This window comes from Varanus komodoensis, unplaced genomic scaffold (genome assembly GCF_004798865.1).
Source record: "Varanus komodoensis strain SLA01 unplaced genomic scaffold, ASM479886v1 scaffold15, whole genome shotgun sequence".
Lineage (NCBI taxonomy): Eukaryota > Metazoa > Chordata > Lepidosauria > Squamata > Varanidae > Varanus > Varanus komodoensis.
In genome coordinates, this window is record NW_025335440.1 from 5,026,310 (window position 1) to 5,054,168 (window position 27,859).

The 27,859-nt window shown below is 48.2% G+C and overlaps 1 protein-coding gene across 5 annotated transcripts; it reads right to left on the minus strand.

Moving 5' to 3' along the window:
• Window positions 1-326: 326 nt before the first annotated feature.
• Window positions 327-26,707, minus strand: CAP1 (cyclase associated actin cytoskeleton regulatory protein 1). 5 transcript variants are annotated; one of them, XM_044424944.1, is made up of 13 exons: window positions 26,577-26,707; window positions 14,414-14,535; window positions 14,081-14,181; window positions 13,328-13,405; window positions 10,970-11,113; window positions 10,295-10,380; window positions 9,625-9,730; window positions 9,331-9,514; window positions 7,430-7,617; window positions 5,444-5,567; window positions 3,582-3,664; window positions 2,395-2,538; window positions 327-1,679 (listed from the first exon to the last, which is right to left on the minus strand). In XM_044424944.1, the coding sequence occupies exons 2-13, from the start codon at window positions 14,523-14,525 to the stop codon at window positions 1,596-1,598; spliced, it is 1,434 nt and encodes a 477-aa protein (XP_044280879.1). In that variant the 5' UTR covers window positions 14,526-14,535; window positions 26,577-26,707; the 3' UTR covers window positions 327-1,595. The 5 variants fall into 5 exon arrangements, with proteins under 5 accessions (XP_044280879.1, XP_044280882.1, XP_044280880.1 ...); XM_044424947.1 differs by lacking the exon at window positions 26,577-26,707 and adding an exon at window positions 26,515-26,549; XM_044424945.1 differs by lacking the exon at window positions 26,577-26,707 and adding an exon at window positions 26,235-26,405.
• Between the last annotated feature and the right edge of the window lie 1,152 nt (window positions 26,708-27,859).

Genomic DNA, 27,859 nt, shown 5'->3' on the forward strand with positions numbered 1-27,859 from the left:
CTATTTTAGCCTAAATCTCTTACTGGCAGTAACTAAACCTTAGGCGAAATTTTCATTTTTTTTTTTAATGGGGAGGGAAAAGAGCCAGCACAAAAGCTATGAAGTCACCAAAAGGCCTGGGTCCATCTGAAGAAGCCTACAAGGTTAGGTTAGGATGGGATGGTGGGCAGACTAGAGTTAGTCCAAAGCAGCAGTTCTTCTGGTGCTGTAGCTGAAAGGGAAGACTGTATCCTGGAAACAGTCTAAAAATGGCTAAACAACTGATTCAAAGGCTTCTCTTGGCTCGAAGCGGCCTACAGGTGAGCTTAATAAGGACCACAACCTTCTTGAGCAACTTGGCATTAACTTTATTCTATCTTCAGTATACTTTTAAGTACATAAGAAAGTTTATTTCCACAAGCCTCAGAAGAGAAGGACAAGAGTCACAGGACAGTCTCCAAAGAAAAATTGCATATCTTCTGTTGAGTTTCATTTTAGTGGAAAAACACATGTGGCAAAGGGGGAAATAAGATATGCTGAGACACTACTGGATGCACCCACAGCTCCCTTTGGGCCAGTGCAGAACCTTGCCTTGGCACAACCGTTGCAGCACGTTGCAAACACCGGACTTTCTGTGGACAGGAAGAAGCCGAGTGAAGGCGAAGGAATGGCCAGAGGAAGAAAGTCTTCCTGCCTCTACAGTGTAGATAAACTCTGATGAAAGAATGACAGAATCGACCGTGATGAGCTTGTGCTTACAAATAATTAAATACTGGTCTTGGAATGGTGAACTACCCCTCCCTCGAAAAGAGGGATGGCTTCCAAGAAAAAAAACTGCCCTGGAAGACTGAACAGTGTTCAGTTGCTCAGAAAAAGGACCCTTTGGGTATAAACTTTCCCTTTAGAGGAAGGCTTGAGTGGGAGTGAGCGAGCAGCGGTGTTCTAGCTTCTTGCGAAGTGAGGGGGGGTCTGTTCTGTGGTTGTATTGTGGCACCTGTAACCAAGAGATCCCCCCGCCCAACATCATGGCACAACACAGAATTTCACACAGAGCACAAAGGGAGGGGGGATAATTGGGAGAAGGAGGAATGCTACACATCCCAGTCTGCAGCCTTTGGTCCAACAAAGCCATTCCCAGAACCTTTCAGCACCCCCGGTTAGATTAGCAGAATCCCTTGTACTTCCCCAAACCACACCTGCTGGGAACACGTTCACACACACATCACTGGGGACTCTAGACCCTGATACTTGCTTTATTCCAAGAGGGAGAGTGTTCCCTGCGTAAAGGATAGGGAACAACACCTGGAAGCCAGGCACAGGCACCAGCTCCAGTCAGCGCAGAAAGGCCGGGAAAAAGCTGATTGACGATGGGGTTGCCTCCCACCAGAACGCCACACCTTCCTGCTGATCAACAGAGAAGCGAAGGATCCTGCCGCCCTGCCCCAAATCCCAGCCTGAGGTATTTTCAGTGAAGGCAGGCAGGCAAGTCTCTCGGGGAGAAGACAGAAGCAGATTGAGAGTGGGAAAAGGTACAGCAAATCTAAAAATCATCCCCAAAGAAGCACGTTGGTCCCACAGCAAGTGGGGCAAGGGGAGGCGTCTCGTGCCAGGTGAGTTTATCCAGCTATTTCCGTCACTGTGGTGACTAACTTCTTCCCGTTCCACACCGTCTTGAACTGTTCGGGGATGGGAAACTCGGTCTGGGGAACAAAATGCTGAGGTCAGTGCTGCTTTCAGGGAGGTCCCTGGAGTATCTGCGGCGGCTCTGCCACCTCAACACCGGAGGCTGCCCTTTACAAATTCTGAACCACAGCCAGAAGCATCGTGCCACACTGGATCAGGACCTCCCTTAAGCACATGAAGCTGCCTCCCCACAGGGCCAGGAGGTCCTGGGAAGACCACCACGAAGGCACCAAAGCTGCTTTCCCCGACCCCTCTGCTTAGTGGCCTGCCGTCGGGGAACATGCGGGTTCCCCTCAAGATGCGATGGCTGAACGAGTGAGAAATGCGCACAGCAGCAGCGGCCCCATGCAGGGTCACCTGAGTGACTGGGGTTTCATGCCCACTGGGGCAGCCTCTTCCAAACTGGTATACTCCAGGGGTACACCATGCTGGCTGGGAACTGTAGCCCCCCCCCCCCATCTCTCACTCTCACACAGCACCAGGCTGGGAAAGGCCGATTTCGGCCGTTTCAGGCTTGGCCCCTTGATTTCCACTGCTGCACTCCTGAGATGTGACAGAGTGAGGCCAATCCCTGCCCTGACAGTTCACTGGCCAGGTGAGTGTCTTCAGGCAGCAGGGCTCCCCAGCCCCACTTCTGCTTCAAGCAAGGACTGCTGCCGTTTCCCCCTTGCTGCCAATCCCAAGTCCACCAGCCAAAGTGACTCCCCCCAGTGGCCACAGAGAGAGACTTACAAAGTCACCGCTGCCCGTGGGGACAAGGACGTTCATCTCCGAAGACTTGGCACTGACGATTTCACAGTCTAAGGAGCTCTTGCTCAGGTAGACATGACAACCATCAGTCTTGTTGATGGACATGGTTGGCACTTTACCCATTACCTGGCAGGAAAAGCAAAGCTGTCAAGTGGTTGCCGCCGCCTCGGATACAAGCATGTTCTGGTAGCATCCCTACGGCATGACACTCGCGGAAGCATCAACTCGTAGAAAGGAGACCACGGAAGGTCCACCAACTCACACCAGCACTTGGAGATGTTAAGCAGCCAGTTTTGAGAGGACACAGTCATTTTGTCCACTCCCAGGCACAATTAAGTACTGTTTACACTCCACCTTTCTTCCTTTTGCAAGGAGCCAAGGCGGCTTGCAAGGTTCTCCCCTGCTCCATTTGTGCAATTTGAGAGGCAGAACAGGCTGAGAGTTCATTACTGGCTGTACTCATGCAGTGAGCTCCCCCAGGCTCAAGTCCCCCATGCGAAATGACACATCACCCTGGCCTAATGCACTGGTTGCCATCTTTAAAGCTTTACACAGCCGGCTCCGACGGATGGCGTGGCCCCACACAAACCAGCCTGGACCCAAGTGCAACTCTGAAGGAGCTTGTCCGGTTCTCTCCACCGCACAAGGTGAGGCAGAGAATTTCTCAGAGCTGCTTGTGTGGTGGCCAGCCCTTCTTCAGAATGCCTTTCCCACCTGTTGTCAATTTTGCCTTTCCAGGCCAGGTAGAGAGGTTTTTTTTAAATTTTCCCAGGCTTTGTAGTTATTGCTTCCATGTTTTATCATGCAGATTCTGGTTTTAGATTTCTGTCCACCGCTGTCAATATTCTGCAATATGTATTTCCAATTTAGATGCTAGCTCAACTGTGCCACTTATAACAGTCCAGCTTCTTCTGCATGTCAGCCCTGAACCGCTCCTGATGGCTCAGCTGGCTAGCAACCACTGAATAGCACTCCAAGACTTCTAGAAGGTGCTGGGAGCCCTTCAGGACAGAGAGCAGCAAAAATTATAGTAAGTGCTTCAAGAATCAAGACTGAACTCCATCTCAAGAACCTTGAGGCCTGCAGCCAAAGCTTCTGCCATTCAGAAAAAACGGGGGCGCAAAGCAGCTGCAATGCTGAAAGGAAGGAAGCAAGGCCTGTGCACTTACCTGAACCTTAACATTCCTGCTGTTGATGATGTCAACAATGCCGACCACGTCGTCAAACACCAGGCCCAGCTGCTTGCAGCTATCTGCAGGGGAACAAGCAAGAGTAACGGCACGTGAGGGATAATTCTGGGCCAGGATTACCTTGCAGCTCATGGTGGCCATAACGGGGTCAGCTTTGCCTTGGCTCAGCCACTGACTACCGGCTTGGGCCAGTCCATGTTACAGCTGCCTGCCTTGACCCCCAGTTGAAAAATTGAAGCCACATTCGGGAAAGGTAAAACTAAGGAGACAAGCCAATGTGGAATCTGGCCCACTTAGTCCAGTAGTATTTCAGGTATGCGTGGGTGAACTTAATCATGTACATGCGCTTACTGTCACACACCAGGAGTGTACATGAGGGTCAGGAACACAGTTCTATAGCATGTGAATTAGCCCTGAAAGCCAACCTGGCATGGCTCAGTTGACCACCTGGCTACCTGAGCAGGTGCAGTTGCTACCCACCCCAGGAAAAGCAGCTTACAGGGCTGGCTTCAGAAATTAATCTTTTGATATCAGGCTCATATTCCAACAGCTCCAGACTCAAGGGAGAATATTTAGACATGCGGCTCATTTTAACTCCCTCTCCACAAGGCCTGGGCTTAACCTTTAATCCCCAACTCCAGCAGTGCCTGCTCTCCTCTCGAAGCGGGAACTCTGCTCCCGGGAAGCCCTTCAGACCCTCCTCGCCCCTCTGCCCACGGCAAACAGCGAGCTTCCTTGAGGCAGAGAGCTGCCTTTGTCCAAAGACTCTAGGAACCAAGCATAGCAGCAGTGCTGTATGAAGGCGAGCTTCCTCAACCTCCTCCCCAAGTGCAAAGAACGTAAGGAGATTTGACTCTGGATGTCCAAGCCAAGATTCACTAATATTCGGAAAGGGGTGCTAGGTGTTTCTGGAAGTGGTTCATCCGCCGCTTGCGATCCCCTCTCTGGCCAAGAGCATCAGTGAACACTCAAGGAGGAGGAACAGCTCGCTCTGCGAGACGAACTAGCAGCATAAGCAGGACTTTTTTGCTGCTGAAGCAGGCATATGAAAGAAAGACGGGCCCACTGCACTGCGTAGGAAGATTTTACGTAGACATTCCAACCAGGGCCCTTCAGTTGTGTAACTCTCATCTTTCCCACTGACAGTAGTGATTGTACTAGAAGTCACCCAGCTAGAAGAAACTGACAGAGTATCCTATTTTTGGCTTCTGGTTCCCCCTTTTGGACTTCTCCGAGGTGGTATCAGAGTGGGGCCCCCAAATGAGGCCAACTACCTCCACCCTGCATGTCCATGGGCATTTGCTGAAAGACGGGGGCACAAACTTCCTATGATCTGCTCCATCTGAGCCCCCTGGATTAGCTGGGGTTTTGCTCCCATGCGCTTCACTGCTTCCTGCCTCCTCACTTTGAACTGGGGGGTGGGGCGCTGCCTGAAACCAAATGCCCTCCCCTCCCCTGTCCATATATCCTTTTTTACAAATAGGTGCTCTTTGGAAGGCAGGGTCCTTTAATGACAGGTATAGGCAGGGATTCCAGAGCATATGTAAATTAGCATATGCTAATGTGTGCATTTTTAATCCTATGGGCCCCAGGCAGTGCCCCCTTTCATTCTGGTGCTGCCCCTCTGTTCCAGCTCCACACTTGCTTAGCTCCAGCAATGTTACCATGCCAGGCGTCCCAGGAGCATCTTTTGCCCCCCGGCCATCTCCATTCCACCCCTTCTCCTCAAAAAACTCCCAGGGGTGACAAATGCTTGGTGCATCAGGAGGTTTCAAGCAGGGAGGCTGCTGGAACCTGCCCCCTCCCTGCTTTACATGCAGGCCCAGCAAGTGGGAACCTACCCAGCGTGATGGAGTTGATCTTGCCCTTGATGTGGAGCGTGCTGTTCATGCACTTGTAGACGTAGACCACCTGCTTCAGCTCTGTCTCGCTGATCACCAGATTGGAAGCGTCCTCTTGGTTCTCCTAGAGAAAGGAATGAAGGAAGGGTGGCTCAGTCTGGGTACGGCCCCCTTCCACAGGAATGCTCGGAGCTGCAGGCCCATCTGAAGATGCGGCTGCAATGTGCTGAGAAGAGTGTCTGGACCAAGCTGTGCTTGCCCGGCTTCAACAATTATGACGTTGCTATTAACACTGCAGATTCGGTTTGAGACGCTCTTCCAACGTTCTGCCTGTGTTGGCACGCAGGCACCCTCTCAAAACAGCACTTGTTCTGACGCAAGGCTCTGCCAAGCGCAGATCTTGCCCTTTCACAGCGCCATGAAGGTTCCTTAAGAACTTCCGGTTTCTTTCAGATCAACCGTTCCAGTCAAGCAGAGCCACAAGGCAGAGGGAGTCAACCTGTCCACCGCATCCAAGTGTGCACGGACCCCGAGGCTGAGACAGCTTTGCTGCACCTGTGTCCTTGTGCCTGCCTGCTGTACCGGGAAGGCAGGAGACCGTCACCTGACCTGTGGACTGATTCCAGCCCCCAAAGGGAGACATACGGAGGCCTGGAGGGTCTGTCCTACTTTAGGTCAGAGCATGGTAAAAAGCAGCTTTGTGCTCCATTTGGCCTCTAAGAAAGTGCATTAGGATCTGGATTCTAACAGATGTCCAGACACACTCAGCCCACCTTGAGTGAACAAGAGCCTCAAGCAAAGCCTCAATGAGGGAAGACTAGCCAAGCCTGAAGCACATTTAAGTCCCAGTTTATAGCTCATCACTTAGTTCCAACCCTGAAAATACAATCCTCCTTCACTCCCTGTCCCCTGTACATCTTATGTCTTTTCATTTTGTAACCTGATGGCAAAATGTAACCTGTAACCTCTCTCTCACTAGTATGAGCTACTTTGGGAGAAAATAACTGAAAAGCAGACAAAAAATGGAGTCTGTAAATCAAGCTTAAGTAAAATCTAGGAAGAGCAGGATAATGCATACAGCTACGTGCAGACTTACTTCGCATCAAGAAAGATTTTGCATCCCTTATTTCCTGTCAAGAGAAGTGCCTTTTTGTTGCATGTGTGTTGTGAAAAGGCCTGGATTGTTCTAGCCCTTGTACAAGCAGCTGGAGAACAGAACGGCCTGCTGAGAGTGCCGAAGTCAGCCACCCACAGAGGAGAGGATGCCAGGAAAGAGGGACAGCGGAGCACGTTCCGCGCTACGAAAGTGGGACTGCACTATCTGTTCATATCATGCAAGCTGAGAATTCCACTCATGGCAGGCAGGGCCGAGGCACTGCACACGTCCCAAGCACCGGCAGTCTTTCACCCATACCCTTCTGACTTCCAGCATGTCGAACCAGTCAGTCTGAGGGCCAAATTACATTTCAGAAAAGCCCACGAGTCTGCATTCTAATAGTGGCTGGGGTGCGAGGCAAAAGGGAAGATGGCCAAAATACTAAAAATGTCAGGAGATCGCAGCTTGCATGGCCAAGAACGAGGCCCTAGAATTGTGGGGTGGGGCACACAAAAAGCCAGCTCGTCCGCGACCTGGGAGGGGGCATGGCCACCTGAGCAACCCCAGAGGACTGGGTCAGGACCTTTATCTATGGTTCTGCCCCTGCGATAAGGTGCTCCTTACCTACCTTTGAAACCTATTTCAGCCACCACAAAGGCTCAGGCCTTTCCCTTTCTCTCGGTGGGTTGCTCAGGAAGGTGACATCTCCAGGCTGTGCCGCATCCCTGTCTTTTCTGCACTTACATGATACAGATGCTGCCACAGGGAAGGTGCTGGGAGAGCAGCAGTCCTGTGAAGACTCGGCCGGCTAATCTTTGCTGCTTTGGAAAACAACTAGGGGCACGTGGGCAGCTGCAAACAGGGTCCCCCCGTCCCCAGGCAACACTCACCACTCTCCATTTCTTCCCTTCAAGCTCCAGCACAGGAGGGTCTTTCTTTGGGGGAAGCTTTTGGGAGGGGTTCAGAGCACAGGCAGGCTTTGGCGCGGTGAAGGGCTTGGGTCCTGCCCGCATTGCACCTTGGTTCTTCAGTGAGGGGTTCTTGTGGGTCTTCATGTCGTCGGACACGTGCTTCAGGCCTAGGAAGGAAGCCGTCGTTCACTCCCACCTTGAGGGGTCACCAGCTTTAGCGACCGAGAGGCACGGCCACTCATTTGCTCCCCCACCATCCCTACACGAGTGGGGCTGCGGCGACTCCCCTTTGGGGTGCACTGCAGTGTCCCAGGGGCCCTGAGGGCAACTTCTCATGCCAGTCTCCCTTGCTCCAAGTGCCAGGCACCTAATCCTACCTGCACGGTGCAAGACAGCCGAGCACGGCTGTTGGCCCTTGACAAAGAATCAAGGTCAGACTCACGAGTCCTCTTGCTCCAACTACTTATCGAATTCCTAGAAGAGCAGAGTTGGAAGGGGCCTGCAGGCCATCAAATCCAGCCCCACTTCAAGACCCCAAGTTAAAGCATCCCTGGCAAATGGCTCCAGTGTGGAGAGCCCACGACCTCCCTGAGTCCTTGGTTCCATCGCCATAGTAGGCTCACAGTCAGAAAGCATTTCCTGATGTCCAGCGGAATCTGGATTCCCGCAGCTTGAGCCCGTTATTCTGTGTCCTGCACTTGGGGGTGACTGAGCAGAGATCCTGGCCCTCCTCTGTGGTGGCCTTTCAAGCACTTGTCGAGTGCCATCGTCTCCCACAGTCTTTCCTTCGCCAGGCTAAGCATGCCCAGTCCTTCCCATTTCGCCCCACAGAGCTCAGTTTCCAGTCCCCTGATCATTTCTGTTAACCTTTCCCATTCTTCTTAAATTGCCGAGCCCAGAACTAGACACAATACTCCAAGGAGGCCTAACTAGTGCTGAACAGAAGGGAACAAGTATGTCATATGATCTGGAAGCTGCACTTCTATTAATGCAGCCCAATGTAACATTTGCTTTTCTGAGGCCACATCCCATCGTTGACTCATATTCAGCTTGTGACCTACAAAAATCCCAAAACCCTTCTTCACTTGCAGTGTGGCTGAGCCCAGTTTCTCCCATCTTGTGGCTGTGCATAGGACTGTTCCCTTGTCCTATGGAATTGCATTCTGTTGCCTTCAGCCCAGCACTCCAGCCTGTCAAGATCGCCACTGGTGCAAGCCAGACCAACACCATTTGTGACTCCATAGACAAAATGAGTCCCCTCTTCCAGTCCAGCATCCACTGGTCCATTTCTATCTTACTTTTACCCAAGAGGTCCAAACATGACTTAAATGACTTTTAAAAATAAAGACAAAAATCAACAATGTGCTTGTTGCAATAATACAGTGGAACTAAAACCAAATCCCACACAGGTCAAAGTATTTCAGACCTCAGAACATGCACCTCTGCAAACATAACCGCTTTACTTCACCAAAATTGGAACTGTGATATTCAAGAAGCACTTCCAAAAAGATCCCCACAAAGTGAAGGACCACAAGCACAAGCCTGGCTCTGTCCGGTCATCTTCCTTGTTTCCCCAACTGGGCCACGAAGAGCAAAAGGGCTGTTTTCCACCCCTTGCCTCCCTACAGCATCAGCCCTCAGTCCTTCCTCCGAACCTTCTGTCTCTAAGCAACACACAGAGACAGGGTACCTGCTAGTGGTGAGAGAGAGTGGGGGAGGAGGGAACCGTTGGTTGAATAAATTAGGGACAGCACCTCTCTAAATATGAGACACCAACAAGGCCTGGTTCTTTAAAAGGTGGTGGGAAATTGTAGTTCCCGTCCCAAGAGGTTTGCTGGAGCACAGCTGCTATTTCCCTGGCTGTTAACTTTTTCACATACCAGAAGTGATGGCTTCCCCCTGGTTGATCTGAGCAAAAAGAGCTGAGCGGGACGCAGGGTCAGCTGAACCAGAACTTGAAGGGGCAGAAATTGGAGGGGGTGGGGGGCCAGGGGGAGGGGGTGGGGGGCCACCACGAGGCGGTGGAGCCCGAGATCCATTTTCCATATCAGTCGGTAGAGGTCCCTGAAGGGAAAGAAAAGAAATAGATAACCCAGGAATGTCAAGAAGAAAAATGATCAAGCCCAGCGAGCTGTTTAAGATGCCTTGAAGGTTAATGTGCAGTCTATACTCACCGTTTTGCTCCAGGTCAGCCCAGTGGTATGATACTCCTTAATGTACTCCTGCAGCTGCGTCCAGATACTCAGATAAGCTTTCACCCAATCCACATGTTTCTTATCTCTGGAGAAAGAGGAGCCAGGTAAACTAATTGCTCCAGGTCAGGGGGATACCTGAAACTCTGGCTGCAAGAGATGCTTAGATCTCCTACCCCCCCTGGTTTGCAGCAGCTTTCTAAGCTGTGTTCAGAGCCTTCTGGCAAAAATGCCCAAGATTCTGCCCCAAACCCACTGCTATATTCTGGTTCGCCCATTTCCACGAGATCACCACTTGCGTCTCTGTCATTCTGGTCATCTTTATGGTCTAATTAGTGGCACCCCATTTTGTAAGAGAACTTTCCTTAAACTTCCTCTAGCTTTTTCAAGTATTCCTCTTTAAAAGTGCAGCCCGCCTTCGCTGGCAAGTTTAAGAACTCCTGACCTCTAAGAACTGCAAAACGTCCCTTCAAGGGAATGGAAACGCAATGCCACTTGCTGGAGTACAATCTAGCCATTCGGCCAGGATCAACTGAAAACCCTTGCCTTCTCGTTCTGCACTGCCAGGACTTTGCTTAATCCATGTGACTTCAGGTTTTTCTGCAACTCTAGGATTTTTTTTTTTTTTTTCCAAGAAGAAAGCTAAACCTACACATCTTTGTATTCCTTGAGGACCCGGTTGCTATAAAACGTGGCGGCATCTGTCATTTCTTTCACGTAAGGACCTGGTTTGGGGGCCTAGAAGAAAAGAATACGGATCAGAACATAAGTTCACATTTTAGCCCAGCCCCATCAAAACTGCTCCACATTTATTTGTAAACAGATATCCTGAATGTTATGGTTTAAAGGTCAGGATATAGAAGGAGAAGGGAAGGTAACCCTGCTATATTTTGAGATTGGAAAATTAAGTGAGAAGGACTGGGTAAGTTCTCAAGAGATACAGAAAGCAGTAAGTGTATAGGTCAACCAACACTGAATTATTCTATTTTTACTGCCAAAGTTTTCCCCTTGCAAACAATTCTGGGTACTTAGAGGAGGAGTTCCCTGTACTTCTCACACAGATCTTCCATTCCCATACTTCCCACAGAAAGGGGATGGTGGTTTGACCAGTGACAAAGGCAAGGTGGGAGAGTGGGTCACCTCTCATAGACGAATATTGCACAGGTGCAGTGTGTGTGTACACACACTCATTCCAGGGGGTGGGAAGGAGGGGCTCCTTCTAAAACCTAGGGCATACCAGCATGAGCACCTTCAGCAAATCCAGCTCCCCTTTCAGCGTCAGAAATTCAGAACAACTTTGGACAGAGGGGTGCCATTTTCCTCTTACCATAGCGACCCAGCCTAGTGCAGGGATGCTCTCGCTAACTGCCGAGAGGTGATTGAAGAGCTTGCTGCCACGGTTCTTCTCCCGGAAGTTCTGGACCACTTGGATCTGCTCTGATATCGGCTTCAGCAGGGAGGAGAAGTTGTTCTACAACAGCAAAGTTATGGAAATTGAGCCCGACAATGCATGACTGACGCATGCACAACCGTCCGTTCTGCCTCCATGCTGCCTCCTCTCGTGGCGATTCAGACTTCCCCTATTCAGTATGGATCGGAACGGCAAGAGGGAGAAAGCTACGCTCGCCACTCTTTTATCCCAGTGAGCTCAGGACTGCACACATCCTTCTCTCAACAATAATCCTTTCCAGTCGATGGAGGCTGTGGGAGAACTACTTGCTTCATGGCATGGGGAGGGTCTGATGCTGGGTCTCCCTGGTCCTCGTCCGTTTGGGTCATTCCTAGCGCTAAGCTGAAGCACGCTGGGAGAAGAACCGTCCTGGCACTCAAGCGGTTCGAGAGGCCAAAGGTCACACAGGGCAAGATGCCTTGCTGCTTCTCCACACCTGCCTGCGCTTACCTTGCACAGGTGGTGGGGCTTCTGCAGGCAGGGATTTTACAGTGTGCCAGGTATACAACCAAATCCACTCTCTTCAGAGGGCTGCTTATTACAACGCTGCAAGAACTGAGAGCCAGTGTGGTGTGGCGGTGAAGAGCATGGGACCGGGACTCAGACGACCTGGGTTCTAGTCCCCGCTCAGCCATGGAGCCAACTGGGTGACTTTGGGCCAGTCACAGACTCTCAGCCCAACCCACCTCACAGGGCTGTTGTTGTGGGGGTAAGATGGAGCAGGAGGAGAAGGATGTAAGCTGCCTTGAGCCCTTTGTAGGAAAAAGGCAGGATATAAATTGTGGTGGTGGGGGGGGGAGAACTGCTGGTCTGGACTTCCACGGATCAAGAGCCTTTCAAGAGCAGTGACTTGAGCAAAAATTACCAGGGATGGACTTCTCTCTCTGGGGAAGAGGATCATTCTTGTACACTATAAATCAGGAGAGGGCACCTTGGGGAACCTGAAAGGTTTGGCCTGCGGCTCCCAGCAGCCCTTGTCGGCACAGTCAATGCTGAGGAACGCTAGGAGCTGAAGGTCAAACATCTACAGCCCAGCTCCACTCGAGATATATACCCCAGTCTTAAATGTAAGTGATGGCTGCCTCCCATTTGGATTCACAAAGAAGTGGCTTCATCTCTTGACGTCTAAGATACACCAACCTAATACATGGTGGTATCTATTACAGAAAAAATAAATAGTATCTAACAGCGTAATCTACTGCAGAACAACCAAAGGGGACTGAGGGCAAGGGCAACATGGTGCCTCAGTCAGCACTGGGGAGGCCCCAGGTGCAAGCCCCTTTTAGCTGTGAAGCTCAGTGAGTGCCCACAGACCACCCACTGATACCTCTGAGAGGTTATGAAGCTCAAATGATGGCAAGAGAACAGCCGCCTATCGAGCCCTGAGCAGCACGCGAGACAAGTTGGATATAAATGAAGTTCATCATTTTTATATGCTGCCTTCTGTCAAAATACTCAAGGCCATTAAAGAGAGACCTGAGACGAGTGGGTGAAGAGGCAATGAGAAGTACCACTAGGTATCTATTCTTATATAATGTCACGGAAGTTGCCTAAGGGGCCCAAATTTTGGGACAATTCTGGGAGCTGGATCCTGCTACATGGGCCTGAGTAAGCCCCTATATATGTACTGGGCTGCTTCTTGTGGTCCAGCAAATAACAGGGGAGGTGCCACTTTCCCTGCCAACCCCAAATCCTTCTTCTGGACAGGGCACTACCCTGTTTCCCCAAAAATAAGACCTAACCGGAAAATCTAGCATGATTTTTCTGGATGCTTGTAATATAAGCCCTACCCCAAAAATAAGCCCCACCCCAAAAATAAGCCCCACTTAAGATCGTCAGCCAGACGGATGCATTTAGTACATCCGTTGCAACACAATTTGGGGTTTGGAGAGATATGACAATGTTCCAGAAGAAGATGGCATGACTATATTTGAATAAATGTAGATTTTGTACATGAAAAAATAAGACATCACCTGAAAATATGCCCTAGTGCATCTTCTGGAGCAAAACTTAATATTTAAGACCCGGTCTACACGGTACCACTTAATGATGCATCCCCCACCTGCCCCTCCTCCCCGGGGCTCACTCCAAATTTAGACTGACATTCTGGGGAGTCTTTAACTTGCTTAGACCTTTCCTTTTTTGTATGGAAGCATCCGCTGGAAAAGGGAATTTGGTCGTCTGGCCTGGTCCTGCTGCTGCCCTGCTGAAATATGAAGGCTTTTCGACACTTACCGCTGTGGGTTGCTGACACTGCGATGCCATCACGAGGAGAGCTCTCTCTGTCATCAGCCCTTCCTGGACCATCTCAGCCTGCAACATGACAGACGAAAGCAGAATGCATTAATTGCTGGCATAAATCATGAGATGGCAGAATGCTGAAAAGGGGCACTGCCTTTACTCGAAGAGAACGGAGTTGTATCTATGTTGTGTAGTCAATCTGGTATTGACTGTCACTACTGAAGGTAGCAGAAGTAAAAAGAATGCCCTGGTTATATAAAATTTGATGGATAAATACTAATGAAGGCAGCTAGTTAGAAAAGGTGACAAGTCCTCAGTAGGATCACCCTTGTAGTTCAAGAGCTGATTGCAGTATCTGCAAGACCACAGCAAAGTCTAGACTTACAAGGAGCAGCCTGGCCTATGAAAGAACACGCCTTGAGTCAAGCTTGTTGCTGGGCTGGAAACGGGGCATTTTCCACAGAGCACTGCAGGTGGTAAGTGAGAGCTGTTGTATCCTGCGGCACTGATGTATTTTCTCTTCCCCTTGCCAAACAGGCTTTGAGTCAGCACTTTGCAAAATGCATGAATGAGGACAGCGAGAAGATGAATGGGCACGGTCGCTCGTGTGCCACCTTTGTGGTGCCACTTTCAGCCCTGTGAGGGTGAGAGAGCCTACTGCCCTCCGAAGCCTCGACTGTCAGTGTTGCAGACTCGGGTTCTTCCAAAACAGGAAAGGGGAAGGAAGCCTGGAAGCGGGAGCCTTACATGTTTTTGGACATCACTGCCAATTTCCGTGCTTATCTTCACATACTCAGCTACTGGTCCCGCCAAGAGAGAGTCAAAAGCCTGCACATATTCAGCTACTCCTGGAGGGAAAAAGGGAGAAAAATGGATATGAACTGCAAGAAGAGGAAGATGGATTCTGCCTGAGGCATTCACAAGTAACAGCCAGAGAAAGCATCATCCAGAGATACTTTTACAAGTGTCCTAGTTCTACATATCAGTCCTGTCCCAGCGTGCACACCGCCCAGAACCACGCTGGCCACCAACTGCAACACTCAGGAAGGAGAAGCACCATGTTCAGCTTGAGGATCTTACCTTTTGGAGAGCAATCTCCATAACCACTGATTCCACCAGGGCCACGGGACGCCATCTCCAAGCGCCCCACTGCTTTCTCCAACCGTTCGACAAGGCTCTGCAGCTCTGTCATTTTCCAGCACCTTTGAAGGAAAACCACCATCAGGAAGAGAGCTGATGCAGCCAATACCAAGACAGATTTCATTTAAGGACAGTCTTATGCTGATTAGGCAGCAGATCTCAGACTGAAGCCAAGAAAGCATAACTGAGAGCTATTTATGGATTCCTGCCCACCCTTTTGGCAAGAACTTCTTGCTGTGAAGAAGGCACCAAGCAAGCAGTTTGGCGAACAAGTGAAGATGATGCCTGAAGGAGGGGAAAGTAAGAAATCCTAGAAAAGATGAGCCAGGCGCAAGGGGGAAAGCCAGGACGGAGGGATAGTCCCAGGACAGAGCCTGAGTGATTCCAGTCAGGGCTCAAGAAACATAACTGGTAAGACAGGCCTACAATCTTGCTCTCACAAAGCTGAAGGTGCAGCATGAAGTAAAGGAGAAGGGTCAGCAGCTACTGGACCAACGTGGACAAAGGGCTCCAGCTGAGCCCAGACTGCCTGCAGGCCTGTGCCAGCAACAGCAATGAAGGCATCAGGGATGGGGACCGTAAGACCACCCTGCAGGATCTGCTTCAAGATGGGGCCAGCTTCCCAGAACCCTGTAATGAGCAACAGAAGGAAACAGACATGCCCAACATGTTGTCCCTCCAATCTGGTATTCAGACAGCCACTGCAGCTAGACAAATTATCACTAATAGCCATTGATAAGACTTATCCAGTCCATTTTGAAGTCATGTAAGTAACCTCCCGTCAGATTACAACAGCCGTTTCCTTAAGCTTACTGTGCATTGTGTGTGCCCTGGAATCTACAGACCATCGCACGCCACCTTCCCCACAGATTACATATGTAATAAGGTGCTAGAGCAGGGGCCAAATTTGTCCCTCTGGGGTTCCCCACATAGCCACGTCTCCTTTCCCTGATCACCCAGGTTTGGCAAAAATTGCCCTGTAAAAGGTCAAAATGTCTCTCCTGAGATTAGTTACTGACAGTAAGCGTTTTAAGCTCAACTATGCTGGCATTCTGGCCCATTCTGCCACTAGAATGCCCCCCACCCCAAGAACTTTAGCCCATCAGCTTGAAGTAGTTTGACACCCCTGTGCTAGACAGACTGCTTTCTACCCCAATGACATTTAAATATTTTCCTTCTCATCTCATCCATCATCTTAAAAACAAATGATAGGGCCTTTTAAAATTGAGTTTTCTTGTGAGAGGTAGAGAAGGCCTAATTTACAGAGTAACAGAGTCCTAGAACACCCATCTCACCCTAAAAGGCTGCAGAAACTCTTTCAGAAGTTCTTCTGCATCCCCAGGAACAGTCAGAACCACCACGCTTTAGAGAAGCCAACTGTTTGCAAAAGAAACTCCAAGACCTTCTAAGCAATCCAGTTCCATGACTGCAGCAGAGGAATTAGCATGCTAGGCCGACAGCATGCATGTGCCAAGACAAGCAGCTGCCCAAGATAACAAACAATAGCTCTCCTGTTCATGCTTTTGCACAGGACCTTGTTTTCCAAAGAATGCCAAACAACAGACTTCGGCACGTGAGTTTTGTTAGCCCCCTCCTTCAAAGGAGCACAAAGCCTGCTGTTTAGCCTACTAAATGGGAGACGATTTAGAATTCACCCCCCCCTCAAAACACACACACACACACACACACACTCTATGAGAATGCTGTGAGGGACCAGCCAGTTACTTTTTAATCAGTTAAGTCATTTGCACAATGAATCACGGCTGGCATTTCAAGCATGAATCATAGCTGCAGGCTGAGAGAATTCCCTCGCATCTCCTAGGAGCTCCAAACCAAATCTGGCAACGTTTTACCCCTAGTTACTGGATGCCACGCAAGGCCAAAAGAGGCCAACAAAACTTACTTCACGACACCGCTGGCTTTTCTGAACCTTGAATTCCCGGCAGGTGAGATTAACTGCGCAGTAAGTTTGCTGTGCCCACTGAGCATTCATGTAGGCTGTGAATGGCTGTTAAGAAACCTGCCAGTCCCTTCAGTGGGGACCTCACACAGAAGGTCTGCTCTTTGCACTGAACCACACTTAGCCACACGGCAGGGTCAGTGAAGCAAAACACGTGAACAAGATGTCAGTTTTGTCCGGAAAGCTGGGCGAGTTAATTGTGGCTTCTCTCACCACAGAATGGTTTGAAAGTTCTGTCAAAACATAGGCAAGCAATTGTATTTCACCTGCTCCTCTCTGCTGCTTTTGAAAACCGTTGAAAGACACAGCCAGGAAACTAATATTGTCTGATGCAACTCTTCTGCTCCTGTTTGCGGCACACATTCACCTCAAAGAAGGGGAAGAGAAAAGCTTCCTTCCTGGAGCTGAAACAGCTCTTCCTGAGTTCCGCTTTACCCAAAGGCAAATTAGCAAACTCAAAGGGCCTCCTACCCTTATCAACTTGATCAGAATTCTAAGAAAATTCCCTTCTAGGGTAGATCAACTGAAGTATATAAAAAATATAGAAATACTTCCTCAATATACACTCCCTGGATTACTGCAGTTCAGAAAACTTCCTATAAGCAGATTTCTTATGGGTTTGGGATCCTAATTCCACTATGCTATTTACTGTGCCCATCTACACCTGCCATAGGCTAGGACAGGAAACTTGGAGCCTGAAGAAGTTTCTAAAAGCACAAACAATCCTTACATCTCCCCACACAGTTCTCAGCAGAGCAAAAGAGAAGGGACCCTATGAAGTGCTTTGCTAAAAGGGAGCAAGAATGACTGAACCGTTTCTCTTACATGATTTAGGATCTTGCCAGCTGAAATTCTACAGGAGAAGCCCCAAATGTGGAGCCTCAGTGATCAGCAAATGACCCCAGAAGCTGCCACGAAAGCAGCTATTTAAAACTGGACGATAGCCGCTATATGTGGCTCTCTAAAGGTATGTGCATCAGGCAATGATGCAGAAGTTTCTTTTTGAGATACTCCAGCTCAGAAATTAGTAACTGTGGTAGATCTTGCCACAGGCTACCCTCCTAGATCTATTATGTACTGCATTTTTATTCCATTTTTCAGACCATCAGCATCTCTCAAAGACTCTCCAAATAGAAGAGAGGGAAGGTCCATGTCATCAGGTTCACAAACTCAGAGGATGGGGCACACGAGGGAAGAGAAGAGATGGCCTGTGTGATTTCTGTTAAACTCCCTATACAATCAATTCCTCTAGGCATTGTACAAAACAAAACAAAACCTGACAAGCGTAACACAAACACACCATCACCGCATGAGCTAAAAACAGAGATGCAAAAACTAAACCTCACCATCAGGTACAGGAGTTAAGCAGCACCACAAGGACTAACATGATAGATCTTAAAGAATTAACATACTAAAATGCTTAAAATGCCTGAGACTACAGAAAAATCTTAGGCTGGAGCTGAAATGATAGCAGCCTGGGGCAACTAGGAAAGCCTTTTAAGGGAAAGCATCTCGGAGCTGAGTGGGGTGGAGGAAGGAGTCACAACTGGAAAATACCTTATTGCCACCCTTTGAAGCCTTAGGAAAAACAGACCCTTGAAGAACAATCTGACTTCTACTTGCAGAAGCTTTTCTGCCGGTTCAGGGGGGGCCACAGTGGAGCTCAGAGCCCAAACTGCCCTGCACAGCAATACATCAAGTTAGCACACCGTGTCAACTTTGCCAAGCTGGAAAGGGGCGGACCTGTGGCCAGATGGGTGGCTGCATGTGGAAGCAGAGCAGGGGGTTGGACTTAGTGCCCCAATAAGTGCCTTCCAAATCGACTACTATTCCATTCCTTGCCCATAAAAAATGGCATTATGTCAAGTCAGAGCATTGGTCCACCTAGTCGCTCAGTACTGTTGATACTGGTTGGCAGGAGCTCGGCCGGATTTCAGACAGAAATTTTTTCTAGCCCTCCCTGCGGATGCCTGTGTTGAACCTGGACCTCCCACAAGCAAAACACGTGCTCTATTTCCAATGGCTTTCCTAGTTTTATGCTACAGAGCTGTCAACAGCAAACATTCAAGCTGACTTCCTGAGTTCAGACTAGACCAGGTCAAGCTCAGGGAGAGACGACCTGCCCACTTCTCAGGCAGTGGGTCTCAGCTCACTCGAGCCTGGGAAGTCTTTATGCACGGGCACACTGGAAAGGATATGGGCAGCGGAGAAGAGGCAGGTACGGTGGCTTGAAGATGGGCAAATTCAGGGGAGAAAGGAAAGGGCGCATGGTTGAGCCTCCCCTGACGGATAGTGGCTAAAGGAAACTTTGAAAAATTTAAAAGGTGCATATTTAAATATAATTTTAAAATAATTATATTATTTCAAGTATTTTTTTAAAAAACAGAAATACAGCATAGCCAATGGCTAGAAATCCTGGGAACAGTGGTCTACAATAACAGGAAGACCACACGCTGTTCACCCCAATTTAAAATGTGAAGGGTAGGGTGGGGAAGAGAAACCAGCTTCCATCATCCTGTCAAACACAGTAGCAGCTGAAGTTTTACATTCAGTTATAAAGAGTGGAAGTTGCCACCTCCTGACTAGAGTGGTGTAGTGGTTAAGAACACAAAATTAGGACTCTGGATTCTAGTGCCCACTCAAGCTGTGAAATACACTGGGAGACTTTGGACCAACCACAGACTCTTGGCCCAACCTACCTCACAGGATTGTTGTTGTGGGGATGGGGATATGATTGAGATAATGTAAGCCGCACTGAGTTTCTTGAAAGGAAAAAAGGCAGGATATAAATATAAGAGCTACCTCTAGAATCCTGGAATCTGTGGTCTAGAACATCTGAAGGCAGGCTGAGGGGATCTCTGAACCTCTGAAACTGCAAATTCTGCTCAAGGTAAGGCAAGCGTCCCATGATAAGTACAATTGTTAGCTTTGGACATAACAGGAAGCAAGCTGAAATAGGGCAGTTGCTCCCATGAAGAAGTCGCTAGCAAAGACTTCAACTACCCCCAAAAAGAACTCAGACACCAACAGGAAGTGATATTTGTAACTTCCAGCCAATAATGCTGAAGACCACTTCCTTTTGCCACCATTTTGTAACTGTTCTGCCTTTTTTCAATAGTGTTCCATTCTCTCAAGAAAGTCCTGCAGATGAAAAACCACAGCTCCATTGCGTTTTGCTGTCAGAGGAAGTTTTTATTCAGAACTTTCTACTTCTGTGCTTGGCCTGTTGCCTTATGTGCCTAAAGTTGCTCACAGCCAATCCCAGAACAAACATACATTGGCCAACATGAGCAGCCATTTTAGAAACACAGGAAGCTCTCTCATTTGAATTGGATCACTGGCTTGTGTAGTCCAGGATTATCTGCACTGGCCGGCAGTGGGCCTCCAAGGCAGGGGTCTTTCCCAGTTCTGAACTTGGAACTTTCTGAATATAAACCATGTGTTCTACAGTCATAATATGGTGTATGGCCATAAAAGTCAACAGGCTAATGTATTTAGCATGGTGCCTATTATGGCTACTCCCTAGCCCCACAAGCATTAACAAGCATCAGATTTCAATAAAAATTGGTCCTGGATTTTGGTCCCTGCTCAACACTAACGCTCACCTCAAAGTTCTCCCTCAACATTATTCAAGGGACTATTACGCTGATAAATTTGGATAATTGCATGCAGGGAAAGGGAAATGGAAAAGTACAGGTTTGTAAAAGATGTCTTGCCTGCGGTAACACAGAAAAGAAGTCTCCAAGATGTATTCTTTGAGGCCACAAACATTTAAAATAGGTATGTGTAGGCAGGCAATCAGGAAGACTTTTTTTAGAAGTAGATAACCTGTCAGTGTGGATACTTGACACTTTTTTGGCTAGCAAGTAATATTTACTGAACTGACTGATTTGTGTGCAAGGCTAAGAGTACAAATGTAACAACTGCCAAGTCCCCTCTATTTCTAGGTTCCACATTTTGCTAGTAGACAGCTAAGATGCAAATATCATAGAATAATTCTATAAAAGCATGAAGGAAAGCGATGGGGTGGGGTGGGATAAAGGTAATTATTTCTTTCTATTCATTAATTTGAAGTATCCACCCACACGGATGTAAAATGGAAATAAAACTGCAAATAAAACCCGTTCTGCTGTGGGTCATTCCTTGCTCTTTCAACATCAGGTAATTCTCTACATAAATTACAGTGAACAAACTCCTAAGTGATTTATGCTTAGTGGAGCAGACAGAGGTGCCATTCTGTGCTACCGAGCCCTGCTGCATTCCATATGGGTCTGATCAGATTAGAGACCCATTACACTCTGCCTAATTGTGTTTCAGATACCAGGATTACTTGCAACTGGGAAGCTCAGGTGAGCTTCTAACCCTGAGGAATTTGACAAGCTGCTGCAGGCCTTTCCGTTGTGGAGCACAGGGCCTCCTTGGAAGTAGATCAGCATGAAAGAAATTCCTGAACACCAGGAAGCCTGAGCGTGCCTCTAGAATGTTGGATTTCCCTAGTTTCCCCTTGTGGTCTGTCAGGAACACTTCATCACAGACACACCAACTGCATCTGAAGCCAGTTCTCAAACTAAAGCTGCTGACAATCCAGAAGGCTGGCTGTATGTTTAAAGGCACTGAACATAATTGCTGGCAAAACAAGCTTTAGCAGGAGATGAATGCATTTGTAAGTGCCTGAGTGGACACCTGGCATGCATTAGCAGAATGATGGTCTGTGCTGACCAGCATTAGGGAACAAACCATGGTGAAGATTCCAGCAGTATACAAAACCATGGTTTAAATTTGCTGAGGTGAAGTTGCCTTCACAGGGCACAGCAAGAAAAAAAAAATCAATGAAGCTTGCAAGCAGACAGCAGCAGAAACTGCCTTTGCTGTTGTCCTTAACACTGATGTTACACTTAATCATGATTATTGCAAAGCACCGACAGCAAACACACTTCAGAGCATGGTTTCATATCCTAGCTTGAAGAACTTCATAGTGATTTAGAGGCTGAGTCCTAACAGTCTAATTTCTTCCTAAAGGTTAACACTTCACTGCAGCATGGGGAGCTAAGAATTTCAACAAACCATTGACCTCCATAATATCTTGTATTCTTCCATCACATCTTCCTTTAGCGATGTCAGCAGCCCTGAAGAGTTCCATCCTTTAACACCTAAGTGGCTCTCATACACACTTTACTCAAACACTAGTATTTCCTTCAAGCACCCACTAGCTACTAGTGCCCCCCCCCCACTTTGGATGCAACAATTGTGCTGCAGTTCAGACGCAAGACCATGGGAGGGATTTCATAGCTTTTAGAAGGTCACTTAATATTTCCCAAGCTGTGCTGCTAAAAATGCATGAGATGCCCAGCAGTATTCCAGATTTCAGAGGAGAATCATTATCCCACGCAAAAATTGGAGCCAAGATGCAAAGTCAAAATGAGATACACAGGCATCCCTCATCTTACTGGCCTCCCCCTGCAGTCTGCTGGAAATGCCCATGCAACACACTTCTCACCAGGATGCCTCCAAATTTTTTTGCCTGAGAAAACTCCATTGATACAAGCAACTCAGGACCCAAACCTCAGCAACTTTAGATGGAAAAAACTCCCCAACTCTCAGCCTCCCTTCCAGCTAGTATGGCTGTAATTATTTCTATCTAGACAGGCATAGGATTGTGTTCCAACTATCTTCTTTATTTAACACAATGGGTGTACATGCGGCTTGAAAAAGTAACATTCTTTCCAAAAAGACATTAGCCCAAAGGATCAGAGAATAGTAGAGCTGGAAGGGGTCAGAGGGCCACTGGGTCCACCCCGCTGCTCGGTGCAGGGCTCCAAGTTAAACCATCCACTGGCGCATGAGAGGCTGCATCAACCTATGTGTCACCTTGCTGGGAATGACTTACCACTTGTACCAGTATGACCATGAAGAGATCAGACTCTTTCATTTCCAATTACCACAGTTCAGTGCTTTATCTGAACCATAAACTGTAGCTAACAATTAAAGATTAAGTACTGTTTGGTGAAGCCATTTTTAAAGTCGCAAAGTAACAGCTGAAAGCTTGCTTGTTTCAAACAAAGCAGTTTGGTAGGAACAGAAAACACAACACAGGATTAAGCAAAAACAGAAACCAAAGTTTCCTCTGCCTTCACACAGCTGCACCATCACAATAGACTCTGGGTTAGCCTGATGTTCAAACGCATGCAGAGGAGGACATGAAAGTTATCTGTGCTATCTTTAGGAATGGCCTAAACCAGTGTTATTTGGCTGGAGCAGACTTTGTTTTGGTGACAATTACTCAGAGCTGAATTTTGAAGGAACAGAAATGTTTTGATAGATGTGAGGAGAAAAGAGGCAACAAACTACTGCTTAGAACTTTTCTTCCACAAGAGAAAGGAGTGACTTCAAGGAGACTTGAGCAGAGATGGTTCATTGGACAGCATACAGGATTCAGCAGAAGCTCTGTATTCTGTGGGTAACAAAATAAGTCACCGATTCTGACATTTATATTTTTTGTATTGCACTTCCTGGAAGAGTTCCACACTATATGAGTCTCTGCTAGCAACTCTGCAAGGTACATCAAGTACTGTGTCACCCAGCATGCATCATATTAGTGCGATACAGACCTAAACATGAACTAAATTAACACAAGCTTTTCAGTAGCCAGCAAAAATAAAACACATTTTAACAAATTAAAAGACGAATGGGGAGCAGCTACTCCTGCTGCCCAAAGTCTCCTAAGATTTTAGAATGCTGAATGATATGGCTATGTGCACCTGCCTGGGAAGAGAACGTCAATGAGAAGGTCCAAGAACTGCACATTCTCTTCTGTACTTCGGTAAACAAGGAAACTAAGCATGTTCACTCAGCTGTTATCACAATGCAACAGGTAACGGTGCCCAGGTTTCTCCAGATCAAGTTTTATAAGTAGCATCTGCAAAGAAAATACTACACATGGAATAAGGGAATTAAGTTACAGGAAGCCAGATTCCAGATGGACATCAGGAAAAACTTCCTGACTTGCCTGAGTAGTACAGCAATGGAACTAGTTACCTAGGGAGGTTGTGGGCTCTCCCACACTGGGGGCATTCAAGAGCCACTTAGGCAGCCATCTGTCAGGGATGCTTTAACTGAAGACTTGCATTGCGCAGAAGTCTGGACTTGATGGCTTTATAGGCTGCTTCGAAATCCACTCTGCTATGATTCATGGGAAATGTGTTCTGACACACTGCAAGGGTTCTTTCCAGAAAGCAGGACTGTTGCATACCACCACCCGTTCGTTAATCCAGGAAGTTGCCAGAAAGAAGCTTTAATGGAGCACATCTGTAAGTAAGGTTCTCTCTATTAAATAGAGTTCAACAAGATAAGCACGCCAGGGATTAGTTACTGCTTCTTGTGCATTCAACTCAATGGCTTTTACTGGGCTCTGTTATGCCTACTTGGAGACCCAGAGATAAACACTGTCTTTCCCTGATGTTGTGTGCTAACTACTGGAAGCATGCGCCTCATGCAGCTGATGACTAAGCAGAGTCAGTTCCTCTTCCAGCAGTTCCTTAACTGGGATATGCAGCATTTGGAAAGCTAAGTGCCAGCATACTGTAAAACAGCAAGCACATCTGTAGACATGTGGCTTCTGTCCCAGAGCAGCCAATTCACTGCAGTTATACAGATTATAATATAAATGCCTTGCTAATCTAGTATTCTCTTTCAACTACATGCCTTCAGGAAGTTCACAGGTTAGGTATGATGGTGCCCATTTCCCTATTTGTTCTTGATATCTGATTTTTGGTTATCCTATTATTAAGCATGTACATTTTGTGTAACTATCATTATTTCCAAGAATGTGTCTAATGCCCCTTTAAAGTTATCATCACTTCCTGTGGCCGTAACTTCTGTAAATTCTTTGCAAATAAGCCCATAAAGAAAAATAACACTGCAAAAATATATTATAAGGCTGGCTACTCAAGTTTCCATGTTGGCTGCAGAGAGCAACCACTTCCCACATACTCAGCATTTTATTAGTCTCTTAGGCTAGTGTAAGAAGAAGATTTCTACCAAGTGAATTGGTAAAGGAGAGGTGGAATGTTATGCTTCCTTTGCTAGGCTGCAGCATTTCTGTGCTAGCTGATTTCCTTCCTCCTTAACTAGCACAAAACCAGCCAAGCAGGCTGGAGGAAGAGACCCATCTGTTCGTCCTCCATCAGCCTAAATGTAATTCCTTTTCACCTGTGACTACTAGGCAAGTTGTTAAATACGAAGTTGAATTATGCATTGCATGAAATAGTAGTTCCTTTTGTCTGTCCAGAGCCTACACCAAGTCCACTTAATTTGGTGACACCAAGGGGCTGAAGGGGGGGGGGCACATTTCTATGCCCATCATTATTGGCCTTTATTAATTTTCCCATTCATTCAACTGAACTTAGGAAGCATGTTCTAACAATTTGGTCTACCTTCCTTATCAAGAGGATGACTGTGCACACGCGCGCACACACACACTGTAAGCTGTCCTGAGATGTCATACATAAAGGATGGCATACAACAAGTCTCAAAGCCCATGGTGGCTGCACAGAGCTCATCAGATAGACAGCTCATAGTCCATATACTATGACGGGAGTCCGAATTCCATGTAGTAAAAGAGCTCTCCTGAGCTATCTAAGGTAGACAAACACCCCTTCAGTGCAACTGATCTCAAGGCCAGCATCTCCAGGATAAAGAACTGTCTCTAATCCAATAGCCAGATTCCTCGTATGCCACAGTACTTGCACTCACAACCAGACAGACAACTGTTTCATCTAAGATGTCCTTCTCCAAGAAGCCATTCTCTTACTTCTCCCTGTGTGCCCAGCCAGGCCCCTCACCTCTTCAGTTCAGCTTGACAAGTGCATGGCAGTCACAGCAACCAGATTTCAAGTTGAATGCTGCCGAGTGTGTAACATAGTCCTTCCCTTGCTCGTTGTCTGTTACTATAACACACAATGGCTGCCATAAACTGTTTCCTTTCCTCAGATTCAGCCTACACAGCACAATATTTTATAACTTTTTACAACCTGCAACAGACTTACACACCTGCCCATAGACTGACATGCAGGCTAGTCCTCCTAATCCAAAATGCTAAGCTCTCAGTAGCATTTCCTCCCAGAGAGACACAGTGTTCACATACTTCTCTTCGCGGAGTTACCCTCAGGCTATTTGCCACTCCTCCACCCCACAAATATCAAACAAACTATGTTGGGCTTGAATGCTTCTGTGTGGTTCAGAACCCCCACATACGAGCCAGGAAGTTTTATCCAAACCACTTGTTGGCAGGACCTGCTGTTTATGTTCTAAACCAAGCGAGAACACACAATGCAGAAATGCAGTGGGAAAAAACTGCGTTTCCCAGTAGCCATAACCCTTCCCCCACCCCCAGGTGACCTGCTACTGTAGTAGCAGATTTTTCACATTATGGAAAAAAAATATATAGCTTCAGCTATGGGCAATATAGAAACGTAATAAATAGTAATACGTAATAATAATTGTGCATGCTTTCTGATAACTCCCACACATGACCGGAGATTAGCTATTACATTCTGACCACGCATTCAGGAAACATTTTTAAGTGCGCCAAACCCCCCTGAAAGTTTATTCAGCAGAAGACTTCTGTGCAACTCGAAAGCTTGCCCTGTCATCCCACCCTCCTGACATCAGAAGCGGGTCTACGGCTGCCACTCGATGCGCGCCTCCGTGTGAACCTACCTCCGAGAGCACACCTGCACAGTACTGCCCTGCAACCCTGAACCTTAACACCCTCGGAGAGCAAAGAATAGAGACGGCAGAGACCTCGATCCAGGGTCCTCCCTTGCAAGGCCAAATGAGCCGGTCAACCATGCGGCTGAGGAAGCGCGCGCCTCCAGCCCCAGCGTTCCTACAGGGATTCAGGCCAGGCTCGGCCGCCTCCGTGCAGAAAACGCCGGCCCCTTCCTTCCCCGGCAGGAGCATTCAGACGCTTCTTGCCTCTGTTTACCCGCTCCCCGTTCAGACATTACCGTCTTCACCAGCCAGGCCCCCTCCCCATTTAAGAGCCCTTCCTCCTTCTGCACCCCCCTCACGTCAAGGGCACCTGAAGAGAGCCGCCGCCCTGCTCCGCGGAGTCGCCCCGGGCGCGGTTCCCCATCCACTCACCTCTGCCCAACTCGCCTCCACCCGGCTGCTCCACTTCCGCCTGGAGACGCCCAACACCCCGTCGGCCCACTTCCGGCCTCCCCCGGAAATGCGCTTCTGCGCGCGTGTGTCTGTGCAGAGCGGGGAGAGAATGAATAAGAAGGAGCGGCGGCACGCGCGGCGAGCAGAGCGTGGCGAAGTGGCCACGCCTCTCCAGTGCGGGCGGGGCAGGGAAGGAGGGAGCGGGAAGCTGCGGATTGGCTAAGAGGCAAAGAAGAAGGGAGCGCGAGAGGCGGCGAGGGCGTGGCTTCTGGGGGGGGTGTCTCTTCGTCTTCCTATCCGGGGCCCGTCAGGACAGGCAGGAATGCAACTGGTGCAGCTTTGGGGGCGTAGTATATTGTGCGGGGGAAAGCTTTACCTGTTGAATTTGAGCCGGTCGTGCCAAGTGGCTCTCTCGGTCTATGTTGTGTTTCGTAGGCGGTTGGGCTGGGGTGCGAAATGTGATGAAGCCATGGAGCCTGCTGGGTGACTTTGGGCCTGGCACCCAGCTGGCTCCATGGCTGGGTGACTTTGGGCCAGTCTCAACTGAACCTACCTCACAGGGTTGTTGTTGTTGGAATAAGATTGAGAGCAGCAGGAGGAGAATGGTGTAAGCTGCTTTGAGTTTGTAAGGAAAAAAGCAGAATATAAATTTAATAAATGTCATTTAAAGTCGTCCCTTTTTAAATACCAGAACATCTTGATCGAAGGTTAAAGGAAGTACAGCAGGCGTGCCACTTTCCCTAAGGAACTTGGATAAGTCACACTCTCAGGATCTGTTTCTTCCTTTTTTAAACAGTACATGGAAAAGAACAGTATACTCACCGTTTTAGTCGCATGCCATTGTGGGGATAGGCAAAAGAGAGCCTGATCATCTGAACAGGCTGGCTCAGAAGTAGATGCTTATTGACATCAATGGGATCAGCTTCCCAGAGAAGGTTTTGCTACTCAGTAAAAGAAGCCTTGTGGCATATTGATGTGCAATCTTATGTATGGTGGCTGGGGAATACTGGGGGTTGTAGGGATCTCTTTTAAGGATGCAGAGGACTGCTCCCTTAAGGTGCCGTCCTACGTATGTGTAGACCAAAAGACAGGCCTGCAACTCCATGCTAGGAGCTGTATGGTTTTTTGTTACGTCTAGTGACAGATTTTATTTTCCTGGGCTCCAAGATCACTGCAGATGGGGATGGCAGCCAAGAAATTAAAAGACACTTGCTCCTGGGGAGGAAAGCTCTGGCAAATCTAGATAGCATACTAAAAAGCAG